Raw genomic sequence first — 24,566 nt, 5'->3', positions numbered from 1 at the left:
GAAATGGAGTCTTCGCCGTCCAGCAGCCTCCGCAGCTCACAGAGACGGGGAGACGAGAACTCTGCCCCACTCTATGATCCAAGGCATCCGGAGGTGCCCCTGGGTTCTATCTGAGCGCTTCCGGTTCCGCCGGCCGGACCGGTCGCCAATGGCTGTGCGGTCTCCATGGGGATGGAAGATGGCGGCCCGAGGTATGTGCGAGGTCCGGCCCGGCCCGGCTGGGGGAAGGCAGTTGCGCCCGGGGGAACCGCAGGAGGCGCGATCGGGCCGCTGCGCCCTGGTTATGCAACCAAGGCCCGGGGGGTTCCTGGTGGGGACCGGGGCTCGGGGGGTTCCCTGGGCGGAACCATTGGAGGGGGGCCGAGGGGGCCCCTAGGTCTGGAGGCATCAGAAAGCTCCTGGGTCTCCGGGTCCCGAGTCCCCGGAGGCGCTGAATTAAGAGGGATGTCAATTACGATGTCCCAGAATCACCCCCGTAAATGTTGGCAGGGATTCGCCCTGGCCTTCCTGCCCCCACCTATGTGCGATCCCCTAGTATTGTTGCCCCTCCCACGGGGGGTGACCCAATTTGTTACCCCCACCCCCAGGCGGTGTACGCAGGGCCGGCTCCAGGCACCAGCCCACCAAGCTTGTGCTTGGGGCGGCACCTGGAGGGGGGCAGCGCGGCGCTCCGGCCGCCGGGGAGAACGGGGCCACAGCCGGGCTCGCCGCCCTCCCCCCGGTGCTCTGGCCGCCCTCCCCCCCGGCCGGGGCTCCGCTCTCCCCCCCGGCGCTCTGGCCGCCTCCCCCCTCCCCGCGGCGGGGGGGTTGGCCGGAGGCTTTTTTGCCTGGGGCGGCAAAAAAGCCAGAGCCGGCCCTGGGTGTACGGTACACGCGCGCGCGCGTTGTAGCAATTGGGGGAGGGGGCTGGCTGGCTGGCTGTGAATTGCATTTCCTCTTTTCTTCTATGGACAGACCCATATCCCCTCCCCACAGGTGGGTAAAACCTCATCCCTGGTGTGGCAACCTGCCTCAGCTCCTATTCCTTGTCTCCTCCTCCCTGCCCGGGGTGATTCTGAGTCTCCAGGAAGGATCCCTCTGCTCCAGTCTCAGGCTGTGCGTGAGTTGCCCCAGATAAGATCACCCCATTGTCCTCTGCTCAACCCCGTGTCCCTTCACACCACTACCATTGTGGCTGTGCCCCCGCTGGCTCCCAACCCCAAATATATTTATGATCCTCTTCCCTTATGGGTGTCTGTAACCCCCCAAGATTCTGTCTCCTCTATTCTTCCTCCAGGGTCATGTCCCCCCCACCTTTCTCCAAACGCATTCTCTGCCGGTCTGTGGCCTGCCATAACCCTAAAGTAACCTGGGTCAGGCAGAACGAGAGCCCTCTGACTATGACCCACAGGGTAGAGAGCACCCTGGGTTAGGGCATGGCTCTGTATGGAGCCCCTGAGATCCTCTCCCTGGTATGCCTGCAGCCCCTAGGTAGGAGAGCACCTGTGTTCTGGGTGAAGGGAGTCCAGGGTTACTGCTATGACCCTTAAGGGTGTTCTCTTGTAAACATCTTGCTCTCTAGCCTGGAGCTTGGCTGCTGGGTAGCTGAAACTGAGAAGGTCCCATGGATTTGGGCCCAGGTACTGTCTGGGAGCATGTGAAGCAGTTTGGGGAGAACCCCTGGCCAAGCTGGGCTCTTGGTTGAACTGCAGCTTCACCCCTAGGTCAGGTAGGCATTTGCCACAGGCCCTGCTGGAGATAAACCCCTTTTGACCTTCTCTTCCAGACTCCAGAGCTCAGCTGTAGGGAGCAGGGAGAGGCTGTGGTGCAGGAGGGGAGCCGAAGCCCCTCTGGCCCTGAGGATGAGCTGGCTCTGTTCTCTGGAATGCACACGCTGAGGGCCCTGGGAAAGGAAGATGCTCCGGACTAGTAACTACAGCCTGGTGCTCTCCCTGCAGTTCCTGCTGATCGTCTATGACCTCTTTGTCAACTCCTTCTCGGAGCTGCTCCGCACGGCCCCCGTCATCCAGCTTGTGCTCTTCATGTGAGGCGGCAGGGGCTAGCGGTTGGAATTGGGAGAGCTGGGTTCACTTCTCAGTTGTGGGAGAGAGTGCAGGCTAGTGGTTAGAGCAGGGGGCAGAGTCAGGAGCCCTGGGTTCTCTTCCAGCTCACTGCCACTGTAGCCAAGAAAATGGGGACGAGAGGACACACTGAGGCAATGGAGTGGAGGGGGAGGACTTGGGGAAGGTTTTTTCCTCCTTCCCCCACAGTGTGAAGCAGTACCTGACTGCTTTCCTCTGAAGCATCAGTTACTAGCTGCCATGGAGGTGGGGGGCGTAGCTGCAGGGAGAGCCTGGTCTGTGGACAGTGGCTCCATTCCCAGAGCCAGCCCGTGTTCTTGGCACTAAGCCAAGTGTCAGTTACATAAAGATCTGGGGAGGAACATCTGTGTCTGCCCAGATCAATTATCAAAGCAGGGAATTACTGCACTAGGAGGGGCTGCCTGGGCCGGAGGAACCACCCAGAGCTGGCTGCCTCTCCTTCCAGGGGCCTGGTGCACGGTGGTGTTCCAGCACAGGCTTTGTGTTTTGCTGTGTAGGCCAGGGCAGCTGGGACACCCCCTAGGACAGAGGGCAATGCTTGTGTTGGCCACTGTGTCCAGCACATGGCCCCAGGGAGGGCTGTGGTCTCTGGAAGTGTGCTCATGGCATCTGTCTCCCTGCAGCATCCAGGATATCGCCATCCTCTTCAACACCATCATCATCTTCCTCATGTTTTTCAACACCTTCGTCTTCCAGGCCGGCCTGGTCAACCTCCTCTTCCACAAGTTTAAAGGGACCATTGTCCTGTCGGCGGCTTACCTGGTTCTGAGCATCGCCTTCCACATCTGGGTCATGGTAAGGCAGGGCTTGTTCTCAGGGGGCGTAGGAACAGCTGTACACATCTGTCTAGATGGGTAGCTCACCCTCTTCCGGAGCAGCTGGGAGCCTGGTGCATCTGATATGATACCCACTTCCTGTAGTCCCAGAACCACCCACTGGTCTGATGTCCTGCCCCAGCTGGACACTGGTCCATCTGCTCTGCTAGCCCCCTTCTGGCATGAAGGTTTAGAGAGGGCCAAAATTCCCCATCGTGCACCAAGCCAGTCCTGCCACACTCTGTAAGCAGTGTGTTGTCTTGGCCTCCTGCTGGAGAGCAGCTTATCCTGAGGGAGGAGGGCTGACCCCTGAGCCTGGAGAGGTCAGAGCTTCACTCCGGGCCCCTCTCCCCTTGCAGCTCCAGAGAGGGAGGATTGCTGCTCTGTGGAACGTTTCCGTCTCCCAAGGAGGCAGCAGCGCATCTCTGGAGAGTGTGGGGCACTCTAAGGAGAGGAGTCAGGTACCAGGAGCTGCCGCTAAGCACCCTTGCACCTGGGCCCTCGCTGATTGGGGGATTCACCCCATGCTTCAAGCAGGGGGATTGGGCCTGGAGTAGAAGCGGGGGAGGGATACCAGCCCCACTTCCTCTCCTCTCCCTTGGAGGGAGCTCAGCTGGGCTCCGTGCAGCCCTTCCCCAGCACCTTCCTCCCAGCTTGTGACAGGGAGCATTGTTCCTCCCCAACTCAGATCCTTTCTTTGGGGGCACATGTGCCTCCCCAGCCTCCCCCTCTCTTCTTGGAGATTGGCCATGGAGCCGGGCAGAAGCACGCCCCATCTGCCAGATTTGGGGAGAGCTGCTCCTCCCACTAGGCAGCATAGTCAGTTATGGCTCTTTGGGGACCTGATCTGACTCGGGTCTGCGAGCAGCCCTCCCGGCCACTTCAAGCGGAGTCCCCACTGCCGAGAGCAGGAGCGGGACCTCACACAGCAGCCTGTTGCATGGCCATCGGCAGGTGCTGGTGTCCTGGGCCTTGTGCTCTCTTGATGCCATGGTGGGAAACGTGGCTGGGGGAGGCAACTCCACAGTGAGAGTTTATTTGGAGGGGGGATAGTTTGGGATTCAAAATACATTTGAATCCAACTCCTCCCTTGGCGGCTGGGGCCAGAGGATGGCGGAGGCATTGGTTCTGCCCTCAGGAGCTGTCCCAGGAGTGATCAGAATGCTCACAGTGGGGAAATCAGAGGTGTTCACTCCTAAAGGGGTGGAGTGGCTGCACCGATCCATCTAGTGTGGTAGCCCACCCCCTCCTGGCACAGCTCGGGCCATTGGCCAGTCTGTTGATATCCCATCACTTCCTCCCAAAGGGATTTTGCTCCATCTAAAAACCCAAATCACTGCTCAGCAGAAGCCAGGCCTCAGAGAACACCCTCCTGGCAGGGGACTGTTGGAGCTAGGGTGGAAACTGACCCGTGTCCTCAACTGTGGTACCCATGAGAGGGCGGTACAGCAAGAGCCTTTCCCTTTGAAATCCCCCTCCTTCCCTTTTCAACTCCCCCCTGAGCAGCAGCTCCTGGTCTTGCCGGTTCTGATCAGGATCTAACAGATGAACAATTGCATCCTGGGTTGGATCCTGTGTGGGAGCTCTAGGGAGTAGGGTTTACACGGATGCCTGGCTTGGTCGGTACTTGCCCTGGAAAGCTCCCAAGCCTGCTTTAGAGTCTTGCTGGAATGGCTTCCCCACCAACAAGGCTAATCCTTGGGTGAGCAGTGCCAATGTCCGCGCAGGGCACTGCATGGGATAAATCCCCGCCAGGAACCAGCGCTCAGGGGCGCAGCTGGTTGCAGCAGCCACAGGCTGCGAGTGTCTGTCCCAGTTTGGGTTGGAGCAAGCACAGCTGCTGGCAGCTCTGCTTGTGCCCTGCCCTCCTCTCAGGAGAAGGGTAGGGAGGGTTGCTCTCTCCCCATCCTCAAGACACCCACCATCCCCTCCTCGCCACTCCCATTAACTCTTTCCTGCCCTGTCTCTTAGGCACTGCGCCCTCCCCCCTTTGATCTCACCCGCAACTCGGAGTCTGTCTCTGCTACCTGCTGCAACAGTGCCAGTCTCTTAAAGGGCTAGCTCCACAAATCCCATTTCTCTGCTGGGGCTGCTGCTTGGCTCTGAGACGCCGGGGTGAGCACTGGGGTGACCGGCTGGCTGAGTCTAGTAGTACCTGGCCCAAAGCCACAGGATAATAAACCAGCCTCTTGTGTTGGATTCGACCGTTTGGTGCTGCAGAACATCAGTAATAAGAACCACTGACGCTTGTAACCCGCTGGAACAGAGCATCATGGTGAGGCAGTGCCAGCCAGATACCAGCTGCCTTTGCTGCCATGAATGCCGTGGTCCCCCTCTGCCCTGCTTCAGCACCCCGCAGCCAGGGATTTCAGAACACCTGCCGTCCAGCGACACCACCCCCCCCCCCCCAATGAAACAGGGAGCCACCAGCATCATCTCCCCTCCCTCCCTCCCCCCCCCGCCACTGCACAGAGGGTGACACTGAGGCACAGAGAGGGGCTCAGAGTCAAATCCTCAAGGGTATTTAGGTGCCTAACTCCCATTGAAATCAGTGGGAGTTAGGCACCTATATACTTCTGAGGAACTGGGCCTAGGTGACTTGCCCAAAGCCCCCGAGTTAGTGAGTAGCTGGGCAGCGGGATTTAAGAGGATTTTCTAGGATCTGTGTTGGGAAGCTCGACTGGGTCTTGGTGTTCTGTATAAATCCGCTGATCTGATTAACCTTTGAGTGCACCCTGAGCTGCTCCCTGCCACTCACACCCCCGCTCGTAAGGAGGAGGAGGGAGGCCTCTAGACGGCTGGGCCCCAGGGACGGGCTCAGAGAGGGGGGTGTTCTTGTTGGGAAAGGGTTTCTTTGGAAAGTGGATCAGTACAGTGATGATGCATTTCTCCCCCTGCTGAGGGGCTCAGCCACTAGCGGGAGTCCTCTAACACTGGGGAGATAGGGAGCTGCTTCCCACTGGGGATCTGGAGTAAGTGACATGGGGAGGTGACTGAATGGAGCAGCCCGGAGAAGAGAGGAGCAAGGAAGTGAGTAAAAGGACCCAGCGTGCTGAGCTCTGTGGTGGGCTGGGCAGGTGCTCACGTGGCCGTTTCCTGTCCCTGATTTCCCTTGTGCCTCTCTCTCCTTCAGAACCTGCGCTGGAAAAACTCCACCCGCTTTGTATGGACGGACGGGCTGCAGGCCCTCTTTGTGTTCCAGAGGCTGGGTAAGGGCCAAGCTCCATCATGTACCCCAACACGCACACACAGACCACAGCCCCAGAGCAGAGCTACCAGAGGGCTGGCCCCATCTGCCTTCCCTGCAGTCTCCCTAGGCTGGGCTTGGGGTGGGTTTGTTAGGGAATGGCAGTTCTATGTTCCCATGAGCCATACCAACCCCTTCCCATTGGTGCTGGATCTCAGTGAGGCTCTGCCTGTCCTGAAGGTCCCCAGGGCACACTGGGGTGATCCAGCAGGTGGAGGATGGGGTGGGGGAGAGGACATTCCCCAGCCGGCTGTGTTGTCTCACCTTCCTCTCGCTGTCCCCAGCGGCCGTGCTGTACTGCTACTTCTACAAGAGGACGGCCTTGCACCTGGGGGACCCCCGCTTCTACCAGGACTCCCTATGGCTGCGCAAGGAGTTTGCTCAGGTCCGCAGCTGATGGCTTCCTCCAGGACCCAGAGCCGTGGCCGGTCCATGGCTGCTCCCAGCTGGCTGGCATGGAGCCCCCCATTCCACCTGCACTCTCTATCAGCTGTCTGAGAAGCCAGTGTCTCTCAAGCCTGGTCTCGCACTCCATCTCATGAACTAAACAGGCTGGAGAGGTCCCATCAAGAGACGTGTCATCCTCGCACCTGCTGCTTTGCTGGTTGTCCGCTCAGGCTCTCCCTCATCCCCAGGCTCTCCCTCATCCTCATTCCACTCCCCTCTTGCAGATCAGCGAGCTGTTCCTGCCCCTTTCTCTCTAGACCCAGCTGCAGCCTCCCTGAGGAGTGATCTGAAGTGCCAAGCAGGTTTGGCTGAGGACTCCTGTCCTGTAACTGCAGCATGGCTTCTCTTCATCCAGAACAATCCTTCCACCAGCCCTACGCACAGCTCACTCGCCGCCTGACCAATGGGGTTCTGTTGGTATCTGCTCCATTCGGCCTCCGCTTTGCATATCTGGTGGGATGAGGTGCCAGGATGCAGCCTGTCCTAGCCGCGCAGCGTTAGGCCTGTCCTGGTGGTAGACCCTCCTTTTGTACCTGTGTATTTTTGTAAATTATGAGACAATAAATTGGCTTCATTTTCCAGAAACCTCATTGTGTGTGCATGTTTTGGGTGCACCCTCCGTACCCCAGGCCCTGTTCTATCCTAGGGGTATGTGTCCCCCTCCCCCCCAAAAAACACTGTTCTGTTCTAGCCCACATTGCAGCTAATTCCCCTACTGGGGACAGGAGTCCAATGGCCAGGACACACTCTCCATGCAGCTGCTGAGCTGCCTGTGATGTTTAGTCATTCCCCAGTCATGGATCAGGGCCCTGTTGAGCTAGCCACTGCAGAAACACAGAACAAAGATGGCTGCCACCCTAAAGAGCTGACAATATAAGCAGTAGGCAGGAGACAATAAGACAATACTGGTCACCTTGACTGGCGGTGGTAGCAGTAGGGTCTGCGTTCCTACCGCACAGTAGGCATTACTGAATGGGCAACCGCTGAATTCCTCCATCAGCTTGTTGGAGGGCTGAGCAAGGTGCAGAGCCTTGGTAAAGGCCAGGGCAGAGGTGTGTATCGGGAATGGTGCCGTAACATAGGGCAGGCAGAGTTACATGTAGACCCACATAACACAGCCCTTGTTTCCCATGACATTCCAATCTTGGAGGGGAGAGAAGATAAAGCACTTGCTAGCCTAATGATCTCAGCTGGATGGAGAAACCCTTCAGCTTGCCAGTGAGCTGTGTTTTCAGCATTGGTTTATTTCCAAGCTGCCTGCTCCAGAGGAAGGGGCCTGGGTGGTGTCTTGTGGTGATCAGAGCAGAGGGAGTACAGCTCAGGAGTTAGTTATTCAGAAATAAATTCTGTAATTCAGAACCATGGTATTTCCTTTTTCCAGACAGGCTGGGGGGAAGAGGTGGGACAGTGACCCAACTATGTTGCTTAGGGGAAGGGAATGGGGGGTCACTGGTGAGCATTACACCAATGCTGGGGGAGGGATATCTCCAAATGACCTGTGCTGTCTGTGGGTTGGGGTGCTGAAGGAGGGAGCAGGGTCTCATTGGGAAGCAGTGCCAGGGGTACTGCAGAGTGACCAGCCTTGCTGTTAGAGAGGGAGATCAGGATCCATAGCGGACTGTGAGGCACTCAATATTAGCCATGAGCCCCTGGATAGGAGGAGGAGCCAATAGCTGCGTTGCCAACTCTTGTGATGGGATGACAAGCCTTGTCATAAAGCTCCTGGAGGCAAGAGGCCGGGGGAGCATCGCAATGTCCCCAGCTGCGGGTGGGCAAAGGCAACGAGCCACGCAGGCAGGAGACGGGCTTCGAACTCAGGAGATGTTAAACCAATAATCAAGGGCGGGGACGAGGGTGTCTGAGCCTGTAGGCTCCCGGGGGGTCCCTGGGCTGGCTGGAGGGACCCCCCGGGACAGCGCGGAGATGCCGGGACTCCGGGAGCGGTTGCTTTACGCAGAGCCCCAACCCCGGATGCCCTGCCTCTGCCACCGCCACCACCCAACGCAGCCCCCGCTGCACAAAGCCCGGCGGGTCCTCCAGCACCATCGAGCCGCGGGGCTGAGCCGGTTGGAGCGGCGCGAGCCGCTCTGGTCCCGCACTTCCGCTTCCCTGGTCCGCGTTGCCGGAAGCGATGTCTCTGGGTGACAGTTTCCATGGAGATGGAAGATGGCGCCCAGAAGTAAGTGCGGGGCTGGGGGAGGGGGTCCCGGATTCCCTCCTCCCCCCCGCCCGGTGCATGGGACACCCCCTCCCCCCCAGGAGCCTTCACTGAGTGCGGGGCGGCAGCATCCCGGGGGGGCATGCCGGGGGGCTGTGCCACGTGACTCCTAATCCTTGCGGGAAAGACACGTGACCTCCCCATTCACACCTTCGGGGCGCACGTCCCCCTGCCCCACCTTCTACATGGGATGCCACGTGACCCCCCACTTCCCTGACCACCCTGGGGCTGCCACGTGACCCCGTCCTCGCGGGAAGGGCCCTTGACCTTCCCCTCCACGGGGGGGAGGGGCACATCCCTTCCCCCAATCCATCCCAGGGGGCCACCTACCTCCCTTTCCCCCACCCCATGGACGGAGCTATGCCCCCCCCAGCCCTGTTTCCCCCTGATTCCTTCCAAGCCTTTCTCCCCAGGTGCTGATGGAGAGGGTGTCCCTGCCCAATCGCCACCTCCTGCGCCTTCGGGAGCTGGTTTAAAAACAAAACGAGCAGATTTTATATTTCAGGAAAGCACGGAGCCACCCCACACACACACACAGATCCATTGACCCCAGCTGGCTCAAAGGGTGCTGAAAAGCAGCTCGCTCTCAGAGCCCAGGCCTGGAAACTTCCCTGCAAAGCGCAGAGCTACAGCCAGCAGGGGCTGGAATGGAAACGGTCAGGGTCGGGCAGCGTTAGCTCTGGCAGTGAGATCCATTCTCATCACTAACCTGATTACGATCTATCGATACCTTGAAAACAGCGCATACTACAGGGTTCTGTCATCTCATAGACTTTAAGATCAGAAGGGACCATCATGATCATCTAGTCCGGGGTGGGCAAACTTTTTGGCCCGAGGGCTACATCTGGTAATGGAAATTGTATAGAGGGCCATGAATGCTCACAAAATTGGGTGTTGGGGTGTGGGAGGGGGTGAGGGCTCTGGCTGGGGTTGCGAGCTCTGGGGTGGAGCCAGACATGAGGAGTTCAGGGTGCGGGAGGGTGGCTCCGGGCTGGGGCAGGGGGTTCGGAGGGCAGGAGGGGGATCAGGGCTGAGGCAGGTGGTTGGGGCGTGGGAGGGGGCCAGGGGTGCAGGCTCCAGGCGGTGCTTACGTCAAGCAGCTCCCAGAAGCAGCGACATGTCCCACCTCTGGCTCCTATGTGGAGGTGCAGCCAGGTGGCTTGGCGCACTGCCCTGTCTGCAGGCGCCGCCCCTGCAGCTCCCATTGGCCATGGTTCCAATGAGAGCTGCGGGGACGGCGCTTGAGGTGGGGGCAGCGTGCGGAGCCCCCTGACTGCCCCTACGTGTAGGAGCGAGAGAGGGGACATGCCGCTGGTTCCGGGAGCCACACCCTGCCCCCTGGATTAAAATATCTGAAGAGCCGCATGCGGCCTCCGGACCGTAGTTTGCCCACCCCAATCTAGTCTGACCCCCTGCACATTGCAGGCCACAGAACCTCACCCACCCACTCCTGAAATAGACCCCTAACCTCTTGAAGTCCTCAAATCATGGTTTAAAGACTTAAGGTCACAGAGAATCCACCATTTACAGACATATTCCTGGGAACTTTATTTCACCCCAGTCAGAACAGAAGACAAGAGCTATGGGTCTCTGGCTTGTTACTTCCAAAACAACATGTTCTACTGCTAAATGACCAGCCCGCACACAGCTGAAAGCTTGTCTGCCACATCACTGCTGGTGGAGTCAATGCTTCACCTTGGCCTGAAGCACCAACCAGATAGAAACAGCCGGCTTGAAGAGTGCGAAGCCAGCTCCTGCTGCTGAGTTTCACTCCTTGCTGCCTGATACCCTGCTGTAAAGTGGGGCAGGTGGCACACTACTGTGTGGCTGGTCATGTGTAGGAGCTCTTTGATCTTAGTTGGGCCTGCTGCCCTGCCATGTTTTCTCTTTAAATACAAGTTTCCTGTTCTCAAAAATCCTCTTCCTGCCAAGGGTGGCACCAAGCAGAGGGAGAAAAACCAAAATGTAGTGGGGAAAGCTTCTGTCTGCAGACAGAAAGTGGAGAGGCTTAGAGAACCACACTGCCTGCTTCTAGCGGAGAAGAGCCAACCACGAAACAACGGCTGGAAGCTGAAGCTGAAGCTGGACAAATTCAAATTAGACAATAGGCCGACATTCCCAACAGTGAGGGGACAGACCACGGGAAAAAATGACCCAGGGAAGTGGGGGAGTCACATCACCTCTCTGGAAGATGCTTTAGTCAAACACAAGTTACTGGACTCATGCCAGATGTGAGGTCAGCCCCGAGTGGCAGCTCGTCTGGCCTCTGGGGTAACTTGGCAACCTGTGCTATACAGGAGGTCAGACTCAGTGATCCCTTCTGGCCTTAGATGCTGTGAAATCACGATAGCACCCAGCAGCCCCAGCTGAGATCAGGGCTCCATTCTGCTGCACTAATGCATTGCGAGAACCAGCCCCTGCCCCAGTGAAACAAAATAGATAAAAGCTGGGAGAAAGCACTGGAATGGGTTACCTAGAGAGGCGGTGGAATCTCCTTCCTTAGAGGTTTTTAAGGTCAGGCTTGACAAAGCCCTGGCTGGGATGATTTAGTTGGGAATTGGTCCTGCTTGAGCAGGGGGTTGGACTAGATGACCTCCTGAAGTCCCTTCCAACCCTGATATTCTATGAAAGGAAGGATTCTTATCCCCATTTTACAGATGGGAAACTGAGGCCCAGAGAGACTCAGGGTCAGATTTTGAGGTGCCTAAAGAGGCAGGTGAGCACCTGTCTACATTTTTAGGTGCCTACATCTCTTTGTAAGTCTGTGCTCAGTGGCTCGCCCAGGGTCATGCAAGGAGCCTGTTGCAGAGCTGGGAAAGGATCCAGGCCAGTACCTTGACCACCTATCCTCTCAGTCAGTCCCTTGTGTTCAGCCTATCTCAGAGAGCCAGACAATCCCTCATCCTACGAGGGCGGGGCTCCCATGGGGAGTTAGGGGTTAATGCAGCTCAGGCCCTTTTGGCTTCCTCTGCCCTCTTTGGAGGGAAGAATGAGGCCGGCAGGCCTGCATGGGGAGCAGCACCTCGCCCATTCATGCTATTCATCTGCCCATCCCCCAGGCCGCCAGCTCTCCTCTACACCGCTGGAAATCCTGCTCTTCCTCAATGGATGGTATTATGCCACTTACTTCCTCCTGGAGATCTTCATATTCGTCTATAAAGGTGAGTTCCCTCCGCTGCCATTCCAGCCTCCATTCCAGATCACCAGGGACTACTACGGAACAGCCTTTGGCAGCAGGGCTGCCCTCTGTGCTGTGGTATCAAGCGCCACTTGACTGAGGGCAAGGCAGGCAGGACAAGCCCAGTGGAGTGCCAGCTGACTTATTCCACCCAAGCCCCTCAGGCCTCCCAGCCCATCCATGCGTTTCAGCCACTCCCAGCCCGTTGCAGGGCTGCATCTGGTGGGAGGGAGGAGTAAAAGGAAGCCTTTGGCTCTGATGCTGGGCAAGGGCTGGGACCCATTATATGAGCCACTCTCTGCACTGCATTTCTGTGGTCCTGCTGGCACCTCTCTGGGGCTCTCCCCCAGACTTGCTGTCCCTGGAGGAAGGCCTTCGGGCTGAGAACCACTAGCTATTCACGGCCATCTCCCCTTCCTTAGGGACCTGTCCCGGTGAGGGACAGTGGCACCCCAGAAAGAGGGTTTGGAGGCCTTGCGCTCCTCCTGAAACAGGTGACTTGTGTCCACAGGGCTGCTGTTACCATACCCCTCTGCCAACCTGGCCCTGGATCTGGTCATGCTCTTCCTCTACCTCGGCATTGAAGTCACTCGGATATTTTTTGGTGAGTGCCTAAGATTAACAGCCAGCTCTGGAACAACAGGGCGAGCAGCCCCCTGGGGGCAAACAGCTCTGAGACGGCTGGACTGGTGCCTGATTTCACTGGGCCGCCAAGCAGCCAGCACATGATTGGCTTTTGCTCACTCAGCTTGGGGATGGATCAGTGCCTAGAGCTGAAGAGCTCTTTGCCTGAGCCAGCCAGGTTTCTGGACCAGGGGCCAGAGGCCTAGAGAGGAAAGGCTCCATGTCCCATTCCCTGCCCTTGGGCTGGATTGGAGCCTGTGTCCTAGAGGGGATAGGCTCTATATCCCAATCCCCCAGCAGTCTGTCCCCCCAGTTGTGCCCCTCCAGGAAGCTGCATGCGTGGATGGCTGCAGGGCAGGGAGCGGTTGCCTTACTAACTGTGCCACGTGGCAGGCTCCAAGGGGAACCTGTGCCAGCGGAAGGTGCCGCTCTCCATCAGCCTGGCCTTGACATTCCCGGCGGCAGTGATGGCGGCCTATTACCTGCTCCTGCAGACCTACGCCCTCCGGCTGGAGGCCATCCTCAATGCCATCCTGCTGCTCTTCTACGCCGTCGAGCTGCTCCTAGGCATCCTCACCCTGGTCTCCTTCTCCAGGTACCCCACCCCCTCCTGCCCTGAGCAGCAGCACCACTGGGAGGCAGTGGGAAACTGAGCAGGTGTGGGCAGGGTCTGGAAGGGTAACATGGGAGGAGCTGGGGTGGACAAACTGGCCAGGAGGGAGACAGGATCCAAGGGGTGAAAAAGCACTGGGGCTGGGGAAGACTGGACCATTCATGGGCTAGTGGAAATGTGGGAATAACTAGGTCATGAGCAAGGAGGGAGGCTGTGGTGGAGACAAGATGAGGGAGGGAAAGTGTGGAGAGAAAACGCTGATGATACAAACGGAATGGCTGGGCAAGTGGCTCATGCACACGCCTGGGGATCAGGACTCCTGGGTGCCATTCCTGACTGCCCCTGCCTCGGTTTCCTCATCTGCACTCCTCTCCTCTGATTGGCTGCTACGAGGACAGATTCCCGGGGGGGGTGGGGAAGCAGTTGGGGTGACAGGGTTGCCCAGGGATGTGAGGGAAGCTTCCCCCCCCCCCCAGCCAGAGCCGTGTGCAGGGTGGGGTTGGAGAGGCTGCTGAGGGTCTGCAATTGACGGCCAGGCTCTCTCCTGTTTATTTCCCTCTAGGGTGGACTCATACTAAGGCTCCATCCAGGCTGTTCCAGGCCAGACAAGGTGACGCGTTGCCCCAGCGCCTGGGACTGAGGCCACACATTCCCTCCCTCCACGGCTGGTCTGATGGCGGCGTCTCAGCCCCTCGGAGCAGAGCTAGACCCAGCCACAGCCTCATTCCACATCAGCCCCTCCTGGGCAGGAAGCCACCGCTGGCGTGCCCAGCGACTTGGAGAGAGACTTTAACTCGCATCCCAGACCTGGCGCCTCATGAAGCAGCCATTCCGTGTGCCCAGGCATCACTCACCCGCTGCAGGCACTGCCCTCCCCTGCCTGCCGGGCAGTGGGGGTGGGGGGGGAGAGGCTGCTGGGAGCTGACATGGATCCCATTCCGGCCCCTACAGCCAGGGCTTAGAGTTTGTCCGAGCCCATGCACACAAGGCCAGGTGGCCCCTGGCCCAGACCGCACCCCCATGGATCATGCCTGCACCTTCTGTATCCTCCCATTTCAGCACAGGGGCGGAGGGGCAGACACCCAGGGCCCCCCTTGTAAGTATTAATAAGCTCCTGTCTATCGCATGTGTGACTGATTGGGAGGTGCTTCCACCCGCTCCCCCAGATTCAGTGTTATTAGCTGTAGCAGTGACTCGTGGCACTTTTCCCCCTCCTCTCGCATCCTCCAAATCAATACTATTTTCCAATAAATATTTATTTTTCTGCTACTGCTGCTGCCTGGAGCCTTTTCATTAGAGTAGGGCTTCCCCCAGGAGACAGCAAGGAGGCACCTCCCCCTGGGCCACTAGGGGGCAGCCTGCTCCCACTTCAGGGCACATGAATGTTCCCTGCGCTACAGAGCACTGCTCTGGCTGGGAGAAGCCCCATCCAGGGCCGGCTATGGCTTTTTTGCCGCCCCAGGCAAAAAAGCCTCCTGCCGCCCCCCGCCCCCCCCCCCCCCGCGGGGAGGGGGGAGGCGGCCAGAGCGCCGGGGGGACGAACTGGAGGGTGAAGTTGCTGGGGTGGTCTCCACTCGCCATGACCAGCCCGTCCTGGTCCAGGCTCCAGTACTTGTTGGCTGTGGGCCAAAGGGAGCAGTTAGGGCCGGGTGACATGGATCATGGCGGAGGGGGCGACCAGAGTGAAAGGGCACACTTGTAACCTAGGGGAGGCGCTGCTGCAGGATGTTATGGGTGGAAGCACTCCAGGAGATGCACACCAGAGTCTTGCTGCAGAGCGGACACTAGGTGGGGCCAGCATGGACTCTGCTCCTAGGAGGATTATGGGAGGGGCAGGGGGCCCCTTGCCTCTGAAGTGCTGGCTACTGCACCAGATGGGAAGGGGAGGAGCTGGGGGCCTTCAGCAGTTCATTGACTGTCCCCCCAGTGATGGAAGAGGGCATTTCCAGCCTGGGCAGAGGAACCCTGGGCAACCCCCCTTCCTAAGACATGGCCAAGGGCCCCCCCCCCCCCTTCCAGTCGGTTCCCCTAGCACCCCAATCCCCAGGGATACCCCAGTGCCTGGCACACCCTCATCACCCTGCACCCCCACACTCCAGCCCCTGGCACAGATCCTCGGCCCCCTCCCCATGCCTGGTACTCCCCAGCCCCCTGGAGTCTCCATGTCCCAGACCCTGGCAGGAACCCCGTGCCGCACCGACTCTGAAGTGGCAGAAGCCGTCCTCGCCGAGTGTCAGGGCACTGGCATCGTAGGCTGGCCGGTTTCCGTCTAGGCGCTGCGTCCCGGGGAACAGCCCCACGAAGCCCACCTCGCTCTGCAGGATCAGCAGGGGCCGGTTCACCAGCAGCAGCAGGAACTCCTCCCCCTTGCCTGAGGGCACAGATCCCAGCAGGCAGCGTTAGCTCCAGCTGGCCCCACACGGGGCACAGGATGGAGGCTACCAGCTGGCCCTGCGGAGGCGCTGTGTGGTGGCAGACAGGGCCAAAGCTCTGTCAAGTCAGGTCAGGAGGGGCTGCTGCTGAGAACCATCCCTTCGGTATATGGGGCAGGCCAGGGCCCACTCCCCTGGGGATGGGGGGAATGGGGGTGACGCTCTAGAGCAGGGCCCTGGACCCCCTCTGCCCCACCTCTCCAGGGCAGGGATCGAGCAGAGAGGCCAAAGCTGCTGTGTGCCCAAAATCACCATCGCTGCTGAAGAGCAAGCCCTGGAAACGGACGCTCTCCTTGCAGGGCAGTCCTGGCCCCTACCCCAGGGCCTCATTCCAAGGCCAGGGCGGACCCTGGCTGCAACCAAGGGGGGCAGTTAGTGCCAGTGATCTGGGCAGAGACGTCACGTGAGCCCCACAACAGCCACTGCACCGGAGGGATTTATCAGTGCCGCCCCGGGGCTGGATGGGAAGCGTGGGGCACTGAGGTGAAGGGCCTCTATCGCATTGCCAACCCCCCTCCCCAATTAGGGGTATCGGCTGCGTCCCACCCCTACCTGCCGCCTCGGGCACCAGCAGCAGCTGCCCATTGGGCCTGGTGGCCATGTGTCTGCCGTCAGCCATTCGCAGGGTCACCCTCTGCTCCCGGTACTGGAGTGAGAACCAGACCCCCTTGTCCTGGGTGCTGGTGCTCACCACAGAGTCCTTGGGGCCCTGCAAGGAGGCAGCATTAGGGGGCGGGAACGGGTGCTCAGCCCTCACGTTCCCCCTTTGGGGGGGACCAGGAGCTGCTCCCGTTCCCAGTTGGGGTCTGGCCACAGGCCCTGTCCTTGGAGCCATGTTCCCCTGCCACAACCTAACACCTCCCTAAGAGAGGGGCGAACATGGCTTTGGGGCAGGGCTAAGGAGGGCACCAGCTGGGCACAGGGCTGGGCAGAGGAGGGACAGAGGGACTGAGATTCAAAGCTCTCCTACCCAGGCCCCGGAGCAAGGGGGTTTAACCCCTAACCTGCTGGCACCTTCTGAATAGGCCACTCCTGGAACGGGGCACACTCTAGCAGCTGGGATTGGATAGCAGGGCAGGGGAGAGCCAGGGCCAGCCTGCCCTGTGCTGGCAGTTGCCTACATCCCTGTCCCAGCGATGTGTTCGCCCCCTGCTGGTGGATCGCCAGAGCTGCACTGCGGCAGGCAGCATGCTGCAGGCCAAAGCCGGTAGTTCTGTCGATCTCCCCGCATCGGGGGATCTGTGCCAATCCCCTGGCTCCGGCCACACTCACCACAGCGAGATAGGTGCCGGAGGAGCTGCGAAAGCAGGCCTGCTTGGTGACATCGTTCAGCAGCAGCTGGAAAATCTCCGTGTTGCCAACGGACATGGCATTGGCATAGATGTCAGCCCCTGTGGGCAGCAAGAGACACATGGTAAAAAGGCGGGCAGTGTGGTGCCAGCCTGGAGAGTCAATAACACCCTCCCCCATGGCCCAGAAGGGCTGGTATGTGGATCACTGCTGCCCTCTGCTGGCTGCAGCCGGACTTGCTCCAGTCACGGCAACTTCCATCCACCACAGCAGATGGGGACACGGCCCTGTGAAGAGATCCCAAGGGCTAACTGGGACCCCCTGTGGCTGCCCACATAATGCAGAGCCCCCTTGAAAATATGAATGGAGGGTAATTAACAATGGGACACCTGCCTGAGGCTGTAGGCAGACAGCCTGAAACAACAGCTAGGAAAGGAAGTGCCGGCTGATCCGGCAGCTCTATGGACTGTTAAGCATGAAACCTACTGACTATCTGTCAATGCCAAACCCCATGGGCCATGTTCAACATGTGGGGGTAGCCCAGTATACAATGCTTTACACAAAATAAACAGCACAGTGCAGATTTCCATATTCCACTGGGTGCAATATTGCAAACGACTTGTATCTTTGTCAGAGACCACCGGATTTTGCTGCAGAATTCAGATCACGCCGTAGTTTAATATGAACCAAGATCAGGCACCGTTGTGCTAGGGGCTGTATAGACACAGTGACAGTCCCTGCCCTACAGATCTGACTGTTTCACTACACAAACGGGAGAAAGGAAGGAACGTTATCTCCATTTTGCACATAGGGAACAGAGGCCTAGAGAGATGCAGTGACTTGAGCTAGGTCCCACAGGGAGCTGGGAAATGAACCCAGATCCAGTCCCAGCCCAGTGCTGCAACCACTAGGCCTTCTATGTGCAGAGTGCCCCAGAGTACATGGGGCCTGGCTGCCAGGTCTGCTCCTGCTGCAGCACGTGCTGCCCGTCCGGAGAGCAGCCCAGGGCGGGGGAGGGAGGGGGGAGTTGGAGTGGGAGTAGCAGCAGCCAGCAGGGCAAGTGGAGCCATCTGGATGCAGCACTGGGTTCCCCACCCTGCCCCGCTCACCTGGCCTGCAGCAGACAAAGCGGCCCCCGGCGAAGGTGCGCAGCGAGACCTGTGCAGCACTGGGCTCCAGAGCAAAGAGCTCGTCGCGCCCCGGCTTGTCCGTCTTGAAGGTCTTGACGGTGCCCTCGCGCCCAGTCAGATACCTGCCATCCGCGTCCCGCAGGGCCAGCAGGCCACCCCGCAGCTCCAGGGAGTAGAGCGTCTGAGGGGACAGCTCGGCCTGTAGTGAGCCGTCGGCAGCCAGGAGGCTCCCAGCCCCGCTCCGCAGCCCGTACTTCTTCTCTAGAGACGGGGCAGGGAGGCAACATTAGAGAGAGAGTCACCCTGGCACTGGGGCACCATGGCCCAGTGCTGCTGGCCTAACAGCCCTCCCAGCTGTACAGGATCCGAGCCACTGGCAATCCCAGTGATGCTGCAGGCCTGTGGGACACATGCAATGGGCGAGCATGCACCCCACCTCATCTACACGTATATTCCCTATCCCACCCCAGTGCCCTGGCCTCCCACATCCTTCCTTGCACCCTCAGATCCTTCCCCACCCACCCCAGCGCCCAATACCCCACTCCCCTACTCACATCTTCCCCCTTCCCTCCGATCTGCTCCCACATGGCACCCCCCCTGGTCCCCCACCCCCTTACTCTCCAGTACCTCCCCTCAGTTCCCCCCACCCCAGCAGGGCAGAGCACCCCTGAGGAAGCGGGGAGGGGCTGCCCACCTTTGAGGTCAAAGTGGAGGGTGATGACGGCCTCAGGCCCCCAGGGCAGATCGCGGTCGCAGCGCATGTGCCCGGTCTGCTGGTCGCAGCGCATGTAGCGCTGCTTGCCGGGGTTCAGCATGTGCCCGTTGGGGTGCTGGGCCAGGTGCAGGCTCCACTTCTCGCCCTCGCTCACGGTCTGGGCAAAGCAGGTGACATTGTCCTCGGCCCCGCCCAGGTAGCGCTGGGAGAGCTCGCACTGCAGGGACACCTGCCGGGAGGGGCAGCCCGTCAGTGCCAGGGCAGGGTGGGTACAGACGGGTCTTCCCTGTGGGCAAAGCACATACCCAAGCAAGGAGGGGCCGGTGCCAGCATGGCTCGGGGGGCAGTGCTGGCTCCTCCAGTGCAGACCCCAGCACAGCAATCGAGGGCCCCGGTTTGCGTGTGGGAGCCTGGGGGGAGCCACAGGAAGACCTGGGTGTGTTGGTACATGGAGGAGAGAAGCCGGCACTGTCACATGAGCCACGCTCAGCAGCCAGAGGGGCCGGGCTGGCTGGAAGAGGGCCCAGGAGAGGGGTACGTAGACCTCTCCCACCTGGGCTGCAGTGCAGCAAGGGATCCCCAGTGGCACCCACATCCTTACCTTCTGTGGGACCAGGGACCTGCAGGATCCCCCATTTCCTTGGTAAAGTGGAGGTGGGAAATCCTCAGGGCTCGTATGTCTGAGGAGAGGATGTCCGGGCCTTAGAGCACAGGAGCGCCCCCAGCTGGGTCCGTGCTGGCACGTGAGCTTTGACGGCTCGTCTTCTGCCTGCTCTTCAGCCCCTGGCTCCGTCCGACCCATGGGCAGGACCCGCTTGACCCCAAGACCCCTGAGCAATCATGCCCCTGGCTCCGCTTCAGCCCACATCCAAAGTGACTCAGTCAGTCCCAGCTCAGGGGCTCCACCCACCCCTCATGCTGGCCCCGTGGCTTGTTCGGAGGCTCCCAGCCATGGCATCTGAGACATGGGCGCCTGCGCCACCAGGTTTATCTGACCCAGACCCCTCAGCAGCCGGCCCGCGGGAAGGCTTTTGGTCACTACCAGCTCCAGCCAGACTCCAGTCACTGTCCTGGAGGCAAAAAGTGCCTCCCCCTCCCTGGAGCTTACAGTGGGACCAGCGCCCTAAAAGCAGGCCCCGAGCCGACCAGCCCTCAGGGAGCACCCAGTCACCTCCAGCCAGTGACACAGCGACTGTGCCCACAGAAAGGGGGATTCCTTGGAGGATGCGTGGCCCCCTGGTGGCTGCAGGGTAGAGGATCTGAGCAGGCACAGGACAAACTTCCTTCCCAACACACAAATCCGGGGGGTGGGGGAGAGAACTGAGATGAGCCCACCCATCCTGTGTTGTAGAGACCCACTAATGGTGGGCTGAGGCCATGGTCACTCTCCAATATAGTGCGGTGCCCCTAAGGCCTTGGCCAGAGCAGAGAGGTCGCTTGGTGGGAGAGCTAATTCTGACTTGACACGGCACCCGAGCTCGTCTGCACTCCCCCATGCCCCGGCTCAGTGCAAGGACCCCCACTGATCTGTGGGGAGCCCCTTTGCCAGCTGAGCCACAGCCAACTTTGTTCCTCCCCCAGCTGTCAGGTCCCCCTAGGCAGGGTGCTGGGGGATTGCCCATAGGGAGGGCAGGGGGCTGTGGGCTCTACCATCAGATGGGCTGATATGGCAGCAGTATGTGGGTGCTAGGTGCTGGGGCAGGTGGAGGCTCACACCTTGCCCTCAGGTGCTGCTGCAGCAGGAGGGGGGCCCGGGGTCAGTGGAGCTGGTGCCTGGGGGGGGGGGCAATGGGGAGTTCTTGGTGGGTGGAGTTTGCACACCTTGCCATCTGGGTACTGCCGCAGCAGGAAGAGGGCACCTGGGCCCGGGCTCTCCTGGTCACAGGTGACTTTGCCGTTGGGATCGGCCGCCAGGAAGCGCTGCAGCCAGCTGAGCAGATGCAGTCTCTGCCCGCTCTCCTCGGCCTGCCCGGCCGCCCCGGCTCCCTGTGAGGGCACGAAGCGGAGCATCCAGACCTGGCGGAGCCGCAGCACCAAGCCCGTGGCCACCACCTGGAAGCGGAAGGGCTCAGCGCTCAGGTACCGATTGGCGGCATTGATAAGGCCACAGGGCAGCGAGGGGGGTACAGTGGAGTCAGCCATGGGGCTCTGATCACTCCCACTCGTCCCACCTGGGCCGCTATATGGCACTGGGACTGCTCAGACACGCCCACAACAATGGGCACCAGGCAACTGGGCAGTCACTGCATAGGCCCCACCCCACAGCACTAGCCCCGCCCACTCCACCCCCACACATCTAGCTCCACTTACACCCTGGCTCCACCCCCACCTTATGTGCCCCACTCAGGCGCTCATGGCTTCACCCCCAACATGGACACGTCACTAACGAAGCAGCATCCACAATGGAGGGGCCATAGCCGTGCTCCATCCCTACAACCTAGGGGGATGTTACACTGGCTGGTAAGGGCTTTGCCCCCAGCCCTCTCAGGGACCACAGCCCAACCCCCAACCTGCGTTAGGAGCAGAACTCCTCCCCCAGGCCCTCCAGCTGCAGCCAACCCCAAGCGCTGCTAGGCTAAGCTGGTGGCAGGTAAAGACACCCTGCCCCAGGCCCCTGGGGGAGGGAACAGAAGACAGTGAAGCCATTGAGAACGAGAGTGCACATGCCACCCCAGGGTGAGCGTATCAGCCAGCTCCCCTCTTCCTGCAGGTTCCAGAGCATCTCTGTGACAGCCCCGATTACTGGGGGGATGGAAAGCTGGAGGGCCAATAGCTGACATCAGAGCCATGGCATCTCATGGCCCCACAGAAGTGCTGGAAGAGGACAAGATTGAGCCTTGCAAGACTTCACAAGGGAGGGCCTTAGAGTACCAGCCGCAGCTGCCCATCCTCCTGCGATCCCCAGAATGACCAGAGTCAGTTCACGCTGCCCCAGCCACTCTGGCCTGGGCTCGGAGGCAGGACTTCACACTTACCAGGGTGAAAGGCTGCAGACTGAGCAGTGTGAGTACAGACACCTGACCTCTGGCCCCAGCCTAAAGCTCAGTGCTATCACACCCGGTCTGAAGGGCACAGGGGTAGGGGATGCAGTCTGATTGCCACTGGCACTTCAGCCATACCTGGGAAAGAGAGGCCTGAAAGGGCAGCGGCTTACAAGACTGACACCCAGGGCCGACGAGAGGGGGGGAAGCCGGTACAAATTACTGGGGCCCGATGGTCCAGAAGGGGGCCCGGCTTGCACCCCCCTCTCAGTGGCCCTGTTTAGCTGGTCTGCCCTTGCTGGGGGGCCCAAAAAAATTCCGGGCCCAGCTTCCCCCCCCCCCCCCCGTTTAGCTGGTCCGCCCTTGCTGGGGGGCCCGAAAAAAAATTTTCACCAGGGCCTGAACCCGCTCTCGGCGGCCCTGCCGGCACCATGCAGGGCTGCTTTCTTGATTGCTGCCTGAAGGATGCCTCGAAGAGACAGGCAGGCTGTTTCTCTGCAGGAGCCACCAGCTAGCCCTCATCATCCCTGGTGGGAACCATTTCACATGTGACCTGAATGTCCCTCAGCTTCCCAGGACCTCAGTGATTGGTCCAAACTCAAAGAAGGTATTGTACCCTGGGGCCCAGCACACAACGTCCCAGGGGCCCTCACACTGGGGCCAGACGGAGCAGCCCTGCATCTGTCTTGTTACATGTGCTCCGATCTACCAGCTCAGAAGGGCTCTGGCTTTTTCTCAGCAGGGTGGCAGAGGATTCACATTCAGTTTCTACCTATCACTCTGGGGGGCTCTCACTGGACTTCATATGTAGCTGGTCAATGTAGGTGCAAAAATCACAGCTAGGCAGGGCAACTGACTCCTATCATAGCATATACTTCCCTCCTTGCCTCTTCCTCCCCCAAATCCTGCTGAGGGCCACAGCTCCTTCAGAAGGGGAAGGGGATCGCCCCCACCAATAGAGTCATTGAGTCAGAGTTCAAGGCCAGAAGGGGCCACCAGATCATCAAGCCTGACCTGAATGCTCCAGGCCATCACCACCAGCCTAATTGGATGTGCTCCATTCTCTCCTTCCCCTCTAGTTTGGGTCTCCCTCCCTCCTCACACATACACGCACCACAACATGGTGCTTAACTAACCAAGAACCAGTTCATAACTGACACCGAGTCCTAACCCCTTGTGCAGGGCTGCCAGAAGCCTGCATTTGCCAAGTGTCTTCCTTTTACAAGGAACCACCCCTGAAATTCAACTTGGAAGGGGCCAATCAGGTCCCACTTAGTCCATCAGGATTGGTCCCAAGAGGACATCATCTAGGAATTTGTCCCTAGTCTAGTTTTAGGTGTCTTCAGTGGTGGGGTTTCCCCCACTTCCCCTGGGAGATTGTTCTGCAGATCTCACCTCTGTGTGGTCCTCTCCATAGGGAAGTCTGCAACTAACCTTCTGCCATGCCTCACTTGAGAGCTACCTCCAGCTCTGTCAACACTCCTCCAATCCACCCTACAGCTCATGTTAGCTGCTTTAGCCAGAGAGCTGCCTCAGGGAGGGATCAGAAGAGACGTTCTTGAGGGAGAAGAGTTTCGAGGAGACTCAAAAGGGTTTTTAGGTTACCTGATATTTTGCATGGCCCTTCTAAACTTGATGAGGTCTCTTGCACCCATTGTAACAGCAGGGTTCCAGCCCGAGCCAAAGGCTCTGAGCAGCAGCCAGGAGAGGGAGGATTTTGACTAGGACCAGGCGTGGCAGAGATGTAGGAATCTGTATGCGGTTTCGAATGGCGCAGGCCGCGCCTATGAACTCCAAAGCAGTCACAGCCCCGGGGGAAGGGGGGGACCTCTGCTCCCATCGGCCGCAATTCCATCTACAGAAAGTTCCACACATTATAAAAAGCCGTCGCCAAAAAAGTAATCTCCCAACCAAAAACCCCCTCAGTAAGGTTGTAAAGGAACCATGCAGCTGCCCTCTGGCAATGAAATCATTAAGCACTTGAAAACCAGGAAATATGGAGATAGGTTTAAAAAGCACGATTTTAGAACACTATAGTTCAAAGAAACAGAAACACTGCCAACCCCCATGCTGGCAGTATGAGAGAAAACCGCCACATTACCCTACACATGATCTATCCAATATCCTGTCCTCATCCACCAAAAAGAGCTCTGCCCCCGTCACCCTCCCAAAGAGACCCAAGGCCCCCCCAACAATCCAGATCCAAGCCAAGGCCAACTTTCCCTACATTCATCATGGACATACAGGCCACCATCCCTTGATACAGGGGGCTAGACCATCAACAGAAGTCTGTATTATTGTAATGCGAACACTCAACAGAGAAAACAGCTGACAGTGGTGTCAAGTATCAGAGGGGTAGCCGTGTTAGTCTGAATCTGTAAAAAGCAACAGAGGGTCCTGTGGCACCTTTGAGACTAACAGAAGTCTTGCATCTGAAGAAGTGAAGTTCTTACCCACGAAAGCTTATGCTCCCAATACTTCTGTTAGTCTCAAAGGTGCCACAGGACCCTCTGTTGCTTTTTACAGCTGACAGTGGGTAGGTGGCCAGGGGAGGATAACAGAAGGCAAGGGGGGCCGTTTGCGTTGACATGTACACCTCAGTGATTATTTCCAGAGTCCGGCATTTAGGGTTTCATTCTAAACCTCTGACTTACCTACTTCTGATTATTTTAACCTTAACTCAGGCCTACCCAGAATGGCGCAGTTTCCACCCGCTCAAAAGCACCACGACATTCAGATCCTCTTGGATAGCAAGGACTGACATACAGCCTGAACCACAGTCTGCTGGAGAGCAC

At 59.1% G+C, this 24,566-nt stretch overlaps 3 protein-coding genes across 7 annotated transcripts; 2 read left to right on the top strand and 1 right to left on the bottom strand.

Moving 5' to 3' along the window:
• Positions 1 to 66: 66 nt before the first annotated feature.
• Positions 67 to 6,786, top strand: TMEM138 (transmembrane protein 138). 4 transcript variants are annotated; one of them, XM_029911221.1, is made up of 6 exons: positions 67 to 191; positions 955 to 1,095; positions 1,766 to 2,023; positions 2,705 to 2,876; positions 6,030 to 6,105; positions 6,428 to 6,786. In XM_029911221.1, the coding sequence occupies exons 3-6, from the start codon at positions 1,896 to 1,898 to the stop codon at positions 6,538 to 6,540; spliced, it is 489 nt and encodes a 162-aa protein (XP_029767081.1). In that variant the 5' UTR covers positions 67 to 191; positions 955 to 1,095; positions 1,766 to 1,895; the 3' UTR covers positions 6,541 to 6,786. The 4 variants fall into 4 exon arrangements, with proteins under 4 accessions (XP_029767081.1, XP_029767082.1, XP_024053856.1 ...); XM_029911222.1 differs by having other exon boundaries at positions 955 to 1,099; XM_024198088.2 differs by lacking the exon at positions 955 to 1,095.
• Positions 6,787 to 8,705: 1,919 nt separating this feature from the next.
• TMEM216 (transmembrane protein 216) lies at positions 8,706 to 14,453 on the top strand. Of its 2 annotated transcripts, none has more exons than XM_024197563.1 (4): positions 8,706 to 8,769; positions 11,868 to 11,969; positions 12,498 to 12,590; positions 13,786 to 14,453. In XM_024197563.1, exons 1-4 carry the CDS (start codon positions 8,757 to 8,759, stop codon positions 14,328 to 14,330), a joined length of 753 nt encoding a protein of 250 aa, XP_024053331.1. In that variant the 5' UTR covers positions 8,706 to 8,756; the 3' UTR covers positions 14,331 to 14,453. The 2 variants fall into 2 exon arrangements, with proteins under 2 accessions (XP_024053331.1, XP_029767093.1); XM_029911233.1 differs by lacking the exon at positions 13,786 to 14,453 and adding an exon at positions 13,004 to 13,282.
• Positions 14,454 to 14,569: 116 nt separating this feature from the next.
• Positions 14,570 to 19,989, bottom strand: LOC112105544 (fascin-like). Its single transcript, XM_029911228.1, has 7 exons — positions 18,770 to 19,989; positions 18,055 to 18,336; positions 16,928 to 17,046; positions 16,208 to 16,364; positions 15,421 to 15,594; positions 14,763 to 14,842; positions 14,570 to 14,590 (listed from the first exon to the last, which is right to left on the bottom strand). Exons 1-7 carry the CDS (start codon positions 19,590 to 19,592, stop codon positions 14,570 to 14,572), a joined length of 1,656 nt encoding a protein of 551 aa, XP_029767088.1. The 5' UTR covers positions 19,593 to 19,989.
• Positions 19,990 to 24,566: the final 4,577 nt, after the last annotated feature.

Source organism: Terrapene carolina, unplaced genomic scaffold (assembly GCF_002925995.2).
Source record: "Terrapene carolina triunguis isolate 2854851 unplaced genomic scaffold, T_m_triunguis-2.0 Scaffold90, whole genome shotgun sequence".
Classification (NCBI taxonomy): Eukaryota; Metazoa; Chordata; order Testudines; family Emydidae; genus Terrapene; species Terrapene triunguis.
The sequence above is the reverse complement of the archived record's forward strand: the minus strand, read 5'-3'. Positions and strand labels throughout refer to the sequence as shown.